Source organism: Oncorhynchus mykiss, chromosome 23 (genome assembly GCF_013265735.2).
Source record: "Oncorhynchus mykiss isolate Arlee chromosome 23, USDA_OmykA_1.1, whole genome shotgun sequence".
Taxonomy (NCBI): Eukaryota; Metazoa; Chordata; class Actinopteri; order Salmoniformes; family Salmonidae; genus Oncorhynchus; species Oncorhynchus mykiss.
The window spans coordinates 61,124,474-61,136,973 of NC_048587.1; the positions used below are offsets into that span (position 1 = coordinate 61,124,474).

At 41.6% G+C, this 12,500-nt stretch overlaps 1 protein-coding gene across 10 annotated transcripts in view; it reads right to left on the reverse strand.

Annotated features, from left to right (window-relative positions):
- adgrb3 (adhesion G protein-coupled receptor B3) overlaps positions 1-12,500 on the reverse strand; it is a 335,139-nt gene that overhangs the window by 184,995 nt on the left and 137,644 nt on the right. For all 10 annotated transcript variants that reach the window (XM_036960949.1, XM_036960951.1, XM_036960942.1 and 7 more), the window contains 2 exons: positions 6,284-6,448; positions 2,531-2,632 (listed from right to left, as the gene is read on the reverse strand). In XM_036960949.1, the coding sequence (XP_036816844.1) occupies positions 2,531-2,632; positions 6,284-6,448 (267 nt within the window). The remainder of the gene's footprint in view (positions 1-2,530; positions 2,633-6,283; positions 6,449-12,500) is intronic.

The following is a 12,500-nucleotide window of genomic DNA, read 5'->3' on the forward strand; positions in this document are numbered from 1 at the left end:
CCACCCCACTGAGCACCCTGTTTCCTCAACACAATCCCTCACCCCACTGAGCACTCTGTTTCCTCAACACAATCCCCCACCCCACTGAGCCTCCTGTTTCCTCAACACAATCCCCCACCCCACTGAGCCTCCTGTTTCCTCAACACAATCCCCCTGGTTCTGTTTTCATCTCTTTTCACAGTCAAGATAGAACTCTGGCTCCCAAATGGCACCCTATTCCCTACACTGTGCCCTAGTTTTGACCAAGACCAAAAGTAGTGCTTCATATAGGGAATAGGGTGCCATTTCGGACACAGACCCTTCTATTATAACCACACACCTCCTGCACTTTTCAATGTCCTCTGTGTCCAGCGGTGTGATAGTGGAATCAGACAGAGAGTGTGGTGGGGGACATGTGGGTTCAGTGTGACCGCTTCCCTGCTTCACTTTCTACCTTTCACAATACAGACACACACAACCACAGCAGCTTATCAGTCCCACCACATGGATCAAACAACAGGTACACTGTGGAGCCATCAGGTGTCTGATTAAGACCAGGAGGAGGGAAGGGGAGGGGAGGAGGAGGGGAGTGGAGGAGGGGAGGGGAGGGGAGGGGATGAGGGGAGGAGGAGGAGGAGGTGAGGGGAGGAGGAGGGGAGGGGAGGGGAGGGGAGGGATGAGGGGAGGAGGAGGAGGAGGGGAGGGGAGGGGAGGGGAGGAGGAGGGGAGGGGAGGGGAGGGGGGGGAGAGGAGGAGGAGAGGAGGAGGAGAGGAGGGGAGGGGGTGAGGGGAGGAGGGGAGGAGGAGGAGTACGGGAGAAGGAGGAGGGGAGGAGGAGGAGAGGAGGAGGAGAGGAGGAGGAGAGGAGGGGAGGAGGAGGAGAGGAGGGGCGGAGGGGATGAGGGGAAGGGGAGGGAGAGGAGGAGGAGCCATGAGGTCTTTGATAAAGGGAAGGAGGAGGAGGAGGAGGAGGAAGAAGAGGAGGAGGTTAGGGGGAGGGAGAGGTAGAAAACAGCAGTTAAAAAGTACCATGCTGTTGTAGGCAATATAATCATAGTTAGCCTAGTAATATGTCCCTGTCTTTGGCTATAGGCTATTTGAAAACACATTGACATAATGCTGTGAGGGTCAATGCAATGCAAATAGGGAAATCTGTTCAGTAGAAACATACCCACTGCATCTCAAATGGCACCCTATTCCCTATGTAGTGCAGAACTTAGAAATAAAACAGTGCATTGTATAGGAAATAGGGAGTCGTTTGGGACACAGGCACCGTGTAAAGCACTTCCAATCCGTCACAGCAGGAATGGATGTGTCAGTGGAATGTGACAGGGACATATCCATCACCACTAGTCCTCTCTACACATGAGTAATGGACAGAAAGCTCCCAATGAAACCTCTACATAATAGCCCCTGGAAAATGACTCATTTCATTATCAACTAAGTTACAGCAGAACATTTCAAAGTGCTCTAGTTTCTCTTGGTTCATTATTCAGTCAATGGCCAAACAGCGGCTGGAGTCTGAATTCAGACCAACAAGACTATCCAATTTTTAAACTGTTAATTTGTATTTTTTTTGTTATGAATCGAAGTTAAAAAAGTGAAGACTTGAATGAAAAAAATAGGATAAGTGAGTTGGTACGACAAGTGTTTGATACGACGCTCACATGCCCCACAGGCAGCGGTGGTAACCACTAGGATAGACAAAACCCCAGGGCATGACTGTGTTCTTACCTGTAGCATTAGGAGGACACAGACACGCACGCACGCACACACGCACGCACGCACGCACACACGCACACACACACACACACACACACACACACACACACACACACACACACACACACCATAGCACACCATCACCATAGCATCTCCCACCTGTAGCACACGCTCCAGCAGGTATATCTCTCCCAAAACCAATTCTTTCTTTGGCCGCCTCTCCTTCCAGTTCTCTGCTGCCAATGACTGGAACGAACTACAAAAATCTCTGAAACTGGAAACACTTATCTCCCTCACTAGCTTTAAGCACCAACTGTCAGAGCAGCTCACAGATTACTGCACCTGTACATAGCCCACCTATAATTTAGCCCAAACAACTACCTCTTTCCATACTGTATTTAATTAATTTATTTATTTTGCTCCTTTGCACCCCATTATTTTTATTTCTACTTTGCACATTCTTCCATTGCAAATCTACCATTCCAGTGTTTTACTTGCTATATTGTATTTACTTTGCCACCATGGCCTTTTTTTGCCTTTACCTCCCTTATCTCACCTCATTTGCTCACATCGTATATAGACTTGTTTATACTGTATTATTGACTGTATGTTTGTTTTACTCCATGTGTAACTCTGTGTCGTTATATGTGTCGAACTGCTTTGCTTTATCTTGGCCAGGTCGCAATTGTAAATGAGAACTTGTTCTCAACTTGCCTACCTGGTTAAATAAAGGTGAAATAAATAAACACACACACACACACACACACACACACACACACACACACACACACACACACACACACACACACACACACACACGTGTCCTTACCCGTGGCATTGGGAGGACACCTGTTGAAGGCCAGTTCTCCTGAAGGTGTTCTTCTCCACACCATGGATACAGTGTAGTCCTCCAGACAGATCTCATAGGGCGCTGGGGAGGGAACCGTACACAACACATCGCTGGGTTATTGCTGACTCACCAATATGAATAGGCCAGAAGAGGCTGGTGGGAGGAGTTACAGGAGGATGTGCTCGTTGTAATGGAATTTTTGGAACGGAGTCAAACGTGGTTTCCATTAAGGGTTGGAACTGGTTCAGGGAACAGAACCGAAAACCGGAAAATAACAATTAGGAACGGAACCCGAACCATAAACTAAAGTCATCTATACTGTTCCGGAAGAGAACCGTTATTTTAAAAGCATGCAAACTGGTTAAAAACGTTATTTTTTGGTCCGGGCATTTTTTTACAGTCCCACAGCCTTCAGTCTGTCACTCAGAAATGATGATGATTATTAATATTATTATTATTATTATTATTATTATTATTATTATAATAATGATGATTATTATTATTGTTATGATCATTATGATGATTATTATGAATAGTATGATTATTATAATGAGTATTATAATTATTGTAACGATGATGATTATTATGATTATAATGGTTATGATTATTATTTGTATAATTTATTATTATTAATAATTGTGTTATTATTGTTATTATTATTATTATTTCTGTTTTTGTACTATTATTTATATTATTATTATTTGTATTATTATTATTTGTATTATTTTTAGTGTTATTATTTGTAGTGTTATTATTATTTTTAGTGTTATTATTATTTGTAGTGTTATTATTATTTGTATTATTTGTGGTGTTATTATTATTTGTATTGTTATTATTATTTGTATTATTTGTATTGTTATTATTATTTGTATTATTTGTATTGTTATTATTATTTGTAGTGTTATTATTATTTTTAGTGTTATTATTATTTGTATTGTTATTATTATTTGTATTATTTGTATTGTTATTATTATTTGTATTATTTGTATTGTTATTATTATTTGTATTATTTGTATTGTTATTATTATTTGTATTATTTGTATTGTTATTATTATTTGTATTACTTGTATTGTTATTATTATTTGTATTATTTGTATTGTTATTATTTTTTGTATTATTTGTATTGTTATTATTATTTGTATTACTTGTATTGTTATTATTATTTGTATTATTTGTAGTGTTACTATTATTTGTATTATTTGTAGTGTTATTATTATTTGTATTATTTGTAGTGTTATTATTATTTGTATTATTTGTAGTGTTATTATTATTTGTATTATTTGTAGTGTTACTATTATTTGTATTATTTGTAGTGTTATTATTATTTGTATTATTTGTAGTGTTATTATTATTTGTAGTGTTATTATTATTTGTAGTGTTATTATTATTTGTAGTGTTATTATTATTTGTATTATTTGTAGTGTTATTATTATTTGTATTATTTGTAGTGTTATTATTATTTGTAGTGTTAGTATTATTTGTAGTGTTATGATTATTTTTAGTGTTATTATTATTTGTATTATTTGTAGTGTTATTATTATTTGTATTATTTGTATTGTTATTATTATTTGTATTATTTGTAGTGTTACTATTATTTGTATTATTTGTATTGTTATTATTATTTGTATTATTTGTAGTGTTATTATTATTTGTAGTGTTATTATTATTTGTAGTGTTATGATTATTTTTAGTGTTATTATTATTTTTAGTGTTATTATTATTATTATTATTATAATTTTTAGTATTATTATTATTGCAGCGTCTGCCTGCCAGCTGGAAATGTTTGCCAGTGGGGGTGTGTCTGTGTTGAGTCTACCTGCCCCTCCCCTGTGAAGCATAGGTTACTGTAGCCTACTGACAACATTACAAGTGTAATTCAGAAATTAAGGAGAGATGTTTAATTAAATAATAAATTATTTACTTTTTCAATGCTAGTTAAGGATACTATAGTTATCACGTTTCACATTGGATTTTTTAACTACTGGTAAGAGTTTGATTTTAATTCTAGTGCTGCTCTGCACACACAAGCTAGTTAGCTGGTTAGCTGGTTAGCTCGTTAGCTCGTTAGCTCATTAGCTAGTTAGCTATTAGCTAGCTAACATTTGCTCTGGTCCAATGTTAAACCAACTCGGATGTTCAAAGATATTCAAAGTTCCTCCATAGAAGCTGCTCCTCCTCTGTGTGTCTAATTCAGATAAGGATGTCATAACAAGATGCCCAGCGCTTCAAGGCAAGCTTCCTCCAAACTCTCTCGCTCTCCCTCACCCTCAAAATGTCAGTTACATCTTGCGCCCTACACTGTGACTGGCAGCACAGTGTGTGTTTGTCTTTCATTACGATTAAACCATGCTGTTATGGCAAAATACAATTTGCTATTAATGTTAAAAAAAAACACATATTTCAGATGTTTAAAAAGGAACAGAAAGGAACAATTAAAACCCATCGTTTGTTGGGGTTCAGAACCGGTTCAGAACTTTATTTTGCTGGTTGAAACAGTGGAACAGAACCCCAAAAATAATAAATCTGTTTAGGACAAAACTATTGGAAAAAAATGTTGGTTCCAACCCCCTGGTTTGATACCATTCCATTAATTACAAGAAGCCTGTCCTCCTATATCTCCTCCCACCAGCCTCCTCTATAATTGCATAAGTGTAGACTAGATTGTAAGTAGATTGTAATCCATGAACATGCTGTAGTTGTAAAATGGTTTCTTTGTGTTGGATTAAACTGTTTAAAATAGAACCGGTGTGAAAAAGATTGATAATGGGAACTGCTTCCTTACAGTCTTCTACAACAGAAACAATGCCACTCTTTACAGGGTGATAATGGTCAAACAAAAGATTGCATTTGCATTAATCGCCGTGGTAGCGAACAGTCTCCATGGAGATAAAAACAGGTGGGTTAATCAACACCATCAATTAATATTAAGATATTAATCATACATTAGGACCTAGACAAAATAACACTCTCTTATTATCTCTCTCGCTCTTTATCTCTCTCTTATTCTCTCTCTCTATTCTCTCTCTCTCTCAATTCTCGCTCTCTCGCTATCTCTCTCTCTCTATCCTCTTTCTCTTTATTGTCTCGCTCTCTCTATTCTCTCTCTCTCTCTCTCTCTCTCTCGCTCTCTCTTTATCTCACTCTCTTATTCTCTCTCTCTCTTTATCTCTCTCTCAATTCTCGCTCTCTCTTTATCTCTCTCTCTATCCTCTTTCTCTTTATCTCGCTCTCTCTATTCTCTCTCTCTCTCTCTCTCTCTATCTCTCTCTCTATCCTCTCTCTCTTTTCATTTCTCTCTCTATATATATTCTCTCTCTAACAGCTTCCTCTTAAAGCTACAGTCTGTGATTTGGGAAGCTGTTCAATGGTCATTTCAATTCTTGATGTTTACCCATTGGTTGTTGAAGAATAGACAACAACCTACAGTATACATATCTCCTGAGTTTAGCACAACTGTCAATCTTTATCGTAACCCAAAATAGAAGCTTTTTATTACTCCGTTGTTGAATTCATTGTTGAATTGCAAATTATCTTTCCAGGCTCTGTCTATTTTCAGAGCTGAAGCTGGGTTGCCTACACTCTGCTTTATGTAAGTCTTATCGGTTCCTCCTACAGGAACAGAAAGGCACGTCACTCTTCCTCAGCGAAGAGGAAGATCATTATCTTCACTCCACGCTTCCAGTTAATTGACTCTTGCAGTCTCACTTATGGTGGTTATGGGGTTATCGTTACCTGGGCAACGCTGGTCACTGCACTTGCGGACTTCATCCCCTGTGCCCTCGCACTGTTGCCCGGTGACCGCTGCCCCCTGGCACACCCGCGCCCGCCTCTGCCAACCCCCGTCACATGATTTGGAGCAGCCACTCCAAGGCCCCCAGGGATTCCACTGGCCATTGGCTGAGGAGGAGAGACAGATCAGTTAAACAATTGGCTGAGGAGGAGACAGATCAGTTAAACCACTGGCCATTGGCTGAGGAGGAGAGACAGATCAGTTAAACCACTGGCCATTGGCTGAGGAGGAGACAGATCAGTTAAACCACTGGCCATTGGCTGAGGAGGAGAGACAGATCAGTTAAACCACTGGCCATTGGCTGAGGAGGAGACAGATCAGTTAAACCACTGGCCATTGGCTGAGGAGGAGAGACAGATCAGTAAAACCATTGGCTGAGGAGGAGACATTGGCTGAGGAGGAGACAGATCAGTTAAACCACTGGCCATTGGCTGAGGAGGAGAGAACAGATCAGTTAAACCACTGGCCATTGGCTGAGGAGGAGAGACAGATCAGTTAAACTCCTGGCCGTTGGCTGAGGAGGAAAGACACACCACTGTTAAACAACTGGCCACTGGCTGAGGAGTTAGACCCCTGGCCAATGGCTGAGAAGTTAGACCCATGGCCAATGCGTGAGAAGTTATACCCCTGGCCATTGGCTGATGAGTTAGACCCCTGGCCATTGGCTGAGGAGTTAGACCCCAGCCATTGGCTGAGGAGGTAGACCCTTGGCCATTGGCTGAGGAGTTAGACCCTTGGCCATTGGCTGAGGAGTTAGACCCCTGGCCATTGTCTGAGGAGTTAGACCCCTGGCCATTGTCTGAGGAGTTAGACCCTTGGCCATTGGCTGAGGAGTTAGACCCCTGGCCATTGGCTGTGGAAGAGACACATCATTGTTAAAAAGGGTCTCTTTCTCAAATGCCTAAATATCTGTCCTCTCCTTGTGTCCTCTCCTTGTGTCTTATCCGATTGTCCTCTCCTTATGTTATGTCCTCGTGTCATATTCTTGTTTCCTCCCCTTGTTCCCTCTCCTTATTTCCTCTCCTTGTGTCCTCTGCTGATTGTTAAAAAAACTTGACAGGTAAAACATTATGGTGGCAGCTCATCATTAGGCTGGCTTTGTTCTGGTCAGTTCATTCAGAGCAGAGTGATGAAGGAGTGGAAATTAGTACAGTAGATGATGGATTTTAAAACAAGTAGCAAGAGAGCCTCTGGACTCCATCTTTTCTCCCCAACATCCAATCGGTTGTTAGTAAAGCATGACCAATAAGGAATCTCTATTTTATTACCATCAGCCAGTCGTTCTTTCAATTTCTATAACGGCACTGGGGCCCCTGGGGATACCTGGGAAGACTCATGAGACAATAGTCCTACTGGTACAATGCACATCAGGGGGTACTTCAGGGATACCTGGGAAGACTCATGAGACAATAGTCCTACTGGTACAATGCACATCAGGGGGTACTTCAGGGATACCTGGGAAGACTCACGAGACAATAGTCCTACTGGTAAAATGCACATCTGGGGGTACTTCAGGGATACCTGGGAAGACTCATGAGACAATAGTCCTACTGGTAAAATGCACATCAGGGGGTACTTCAGGGGTACTCTGAGAAGACTCATGAGACAATAGCCCTACTGGTAAAATGCACATCAGGGGGTACTTCAGTGGTACTCTGAGAAGACTCATGAGACAATAGTCCTACTGGTAAAATACACATGGGGGGGTACTTCAGGGGTACTCTGAGAAGACTCATGAGACAATAGTCCTACTGGTAAAATGCACATCAGGGTGTACTTCAGGGATACTCTGAGAAGAATCATGAGACAATAGTCCTACTGGTAAAATGCACATCAGGGGGTACTTCAGGGGTACTCTGAGAAGACTCATGAGACAATTGCCCTACTGGTAAAATGCACATCAGGGGGTACTTCAGGGGTACTCTGAGAAGACTCATGAGACAATAGCCCTACTGGTAAAATGCACATCAGGGGGTACTTCAGGGGTACTCTGAGAAGACTCATGAGACAATAGTCCTACTGGTAAAATGCACATCAGGGGGTACTTCAGGGGTACTCTGAGAAGACTCATGAGACAATAGTCCTACTGGTAAAATGCACATCAGGGAGTACTTCAGGGGTACTCTGGGAAGCGCAAAATGTTGTGAATCACAGCTCTAAGATGCCACACGACCTTGACCATTCTATGTGCCACGTCCCCCATGCAGCTCTACTATGATGTGTAGCTAGAAGATGTGAATTCATTCTTACACAGACACAGTAGGTGGGATTATAGATACTGGGACACCTGGGGGCGTGTCCCAAAGGCCGCCCTATTCCCTATATAGTGCACTACTTTTGACTAGGGACTCAGGGAATAGGGTGCCATTTGGCACAAAGCCCTGGACATGTTTTATAGTACCCAGAGATATAGTAAAAGAAAAAAAGAAGAAGAAGTTTTTGGCAGAATTTTATCCAGATTTAATGAATAAAATGACTCTGATAATACTTGTAATAATGAGGAATATGTCTCCTTTTATGGTTGGGGAGGCTGCTCTGTGACTGCGGTGATTACTTTCCTCACTTTGCCAATATTAAAAGGCCTTTTATGATAAAGTTTCCCAAAGCAGTGGCATGTTTTATGTCTTTTTAATGAACACAGTAAAATCGAGCATTAGGCAAAAACAGATGGTCCCCCTGAGCCAAACAGTTAATCACATGACCTTCTCTGAAAGGTAGAACAACCCTGGGAAGGGGTCACACTCCTTTATTCCATCCCTCCTCCCTCCACCCCACCTGTATTTACCCCTTCTCCATACACACAGGTCCAAGGACTAACCTCAGCGGAGGTCTGAAATGGACAGACATGATCCCGACCACGTTCATAACACAACAAGTCAGTAGTGCAACGTTGACCTATGTTACACCAGCGTGTGGTGGGAGAGCATCTCTGTCTCCCAGTTCTCTGTGACATTATTCATGTTTTAGTGAGCATCCCTGTCTCCCAGTTCTCTGTTACATTATTCATGTATTAGTGAGCATCGCTGTCTCCCAGTCCTCTGTGACATTATTCATGTATTAGTGAGCATCGCTGTCTCCCAGTCCTCTGTGACATTAGTAATGTATTAGTGAGCATCGCTGTCTCCCAGTCCTCTGTGACATTATTCATGTATTAGTGAGCATCGCTGTCTCCCAGTTCTCTGTTACATTATTCATGTATTAGTGAGCATCGCTGTCTCCCAGTCCTCTGTTACATTATTCATGTATTAGTGAGCATCGCTGTCTCCCAGTTCTCTGTGACATTATTCATGTTTTAGTGAGCATTCCTGTCTCCCAGTCCTCTGTTACATTATTCATGTATTAGTGAGCATCGCTGTCTCCCAGTTCTCTGTTACATTATTCATGTATTAGTGAGCATCGCTGTCTCCCAGTTCTCTGTTACATTATTCATGTATTAGTGAGCATCGCTGTCTCCCAGTCCTCTGTGACATTATTCATGTATTAGTGAGCATCGCTGTCTCCCAGTCCTCTGTGACATTATTCATGTATTAGTGAACATCGCTGTCTCCCAGTCCTCTGTTACATTATTCATGTATTAGTGAACATCGCTGTCTCCCAGTCCTCTGTGACATTATACATGTATTAGTGAGCATCGCTGTCTCCCAGTCCTCTGTTACATAATTCATGTATTAGTGATCATCGCTGTCTCCCAGTCCTCTGTTACATAATTCATGTATTAGTGATCATCGCTGTCTCCCAGTTCTCTGTTACATTATTCATGTATTAGTGTAAAAATCCCATGTGAAGATGAGAGTTCCAGGGTTCTGACTTTCTGATACATTCAGAGTGCTAGCAGTCCACTAACACTACGCTGACATCTAAGTGTTGGGAATACCTCAGAGACAAACAGCATAGCAAACACTGAACTAACTCAAATCAAATCAAATTGTATTTATCACATGCGCCGAATACAACAGGTGTAGACCTTACAGTGAAATGCTTACTTACGAGCCCTTAACCAGCAATGCAGTTTTAAGAAAATAGCAAAAAAAAAAAGTAAGAGATAAGAATAACAAATAATTAAAGAGCAACAGTAAATAACAGTAGCAGGGCTTTATACAGTTGGTACCGGTACAGAGGCAATGTGGAGGCTATATACACGGGGTACCGGTGCAGAGTCAATGTGGCGGCTATATACAGGGGGTACTGGTACAGAGACAATGTGGAGGCTATATACAGGGGGTACCGGTACAGAGTCAATGTGGCGGCTATATACAGGGGGTACCGGTACAGAGTCAATGTGGAGGCTATATACAGGACGCAGGCCTCCTAATTGTCCCTAGAATTTCTAAGCAAACAGCTGGAGCCAGGGCTTTCTCCTATAGAGCTAAATTTTTATGGATTGGTCTTCCTACCCATGTGAGAGACGTAGACTCGGTCTCAACCTTTAATTATTTATTGACGATTTCATCTCTTCAGTAGGTCCTATGATTGAGTGTAGTCTGTCCCAGGAGTGTGAAGGTGAACGGAAAGGCACTGGAGCAACAAACCGCCCTTGCTGTCTCTGCCTGGCCGGTTCCCCTCTTTCCACTGGGATTCTCTGCCTCTAACCCTATTACAGGGGCTGAGTCACTGGTTTACTGGTGCTCTTCCATGCCGTCCCTAGCAGGGGTGCGGCACTTGAGTGGCTTGAGTCACTGAAGTGCTCTACCTGTCTGGGTTGGCGCCCCCTCCTGGGTTATACCGTGGCGGAGATCTTTGTGAGCTATACTCTGCCTTGTCTCAGGATGGTAAGTTAGTGGTTGAAGATATCCCTCCAGTGGTGTGGGGGCTGTGCTTTGGCAAAGTATTTATGCTGCAGTAGTTTATGTGTCGGGGGGCTAGGGTCAGTCTGTTATATCTAGAGTATTTCTCCTCCTCTGGTGTCCTGTGTGAATTTAAGTATGCTCTCTCTAATTCTCTCTTTCTCTCTTTCTTTCTCTCTCTCGGAGGACATGAGCCCTAGGACTATGCCTCAGAACTACCTGGCATGATGACTCCTTGTTGTTCCCAGTGCACCTGGCTGTGCTGCTGCTCCAGTTTCAACTGTTCTGCCTGCGGCTATGGAACCCTGAAATGTTCACTGTGATTACTATTACTTGACAATGCTGGTCATTTATGAACATTTGAACATCTTGGCCATGTTCTGTTATAATCTCCACCCAGCACAGCCAGAAGAGGACTGGCCAACCCCCATAGCCTGGTTCCTCTCTAGGTTTCGTCCTAGGTTTTGGCCGTTCTATGGAGTTTTTCCTAGCCACCATGCTTTTAGACGTGCATTGCTTGCTGTTTGGGGTTTTAGGCTGGGTTTCTGTACATCACTTTGAGATATCAGCTGATGGAAGAAGGGCTTTATGAATACATTTGATGTATTTTCAGGTAGAGATACCTTGCGAATCTTCTATCTCTCCTCTCTCTCTCTGTGTCTTCCCCATATTAACCTAATGTAGCAGGCCTATAGAAACACACAGAACGGACAAGTAGGCACGCAATGGATTATGGTCATTGCAGTTAATTACCATATTTACCAACTCCCTACTACATCGCACAGTTGGGGCTTGATGTGATTTATCTCTAGAGAAACTACTTAATGTGCACATTGAGCTCACAGAAAAAGAAAACAAAATGAACTAAATGGAATTAAAATAATTGAACCGACATCAGTGAATTAGTTGTTTCAAAACCCCAAAATAACCTCCGTTTCAGTTCATCACTCAGCACTATCTATAAGAGACTTTGTTGAGATTCACAATCAATTTTAGATACTTTTGGATGATTTGAACATGATGTGCAAAACTGCTAATATTGGTCCCATGACTTGAATGGAAATTGTGACACAAATGCTAAAATATTAACTAAGTGAAACTAAACCATACTGTATCATGGATTGCTGTCATACCTTGTCCATAGACAGTTTACAGCGTAGGAAAACCAATGTGTAATTTTGTAATTTGGGTGAACTATTCCTTTAAGTTTATTTGGACAGGGACAATGTACAACACAAACACAAGTCTCACACCACTGAGAAATTATACATTTAGCTAACAGCTCATTTACATCTGTAGTCCCTGGGACGATGGTGATAGTGATGATGATGATGATGGTGATGATGATGGTGGTGGTGATTGTGGTGGTGATGAT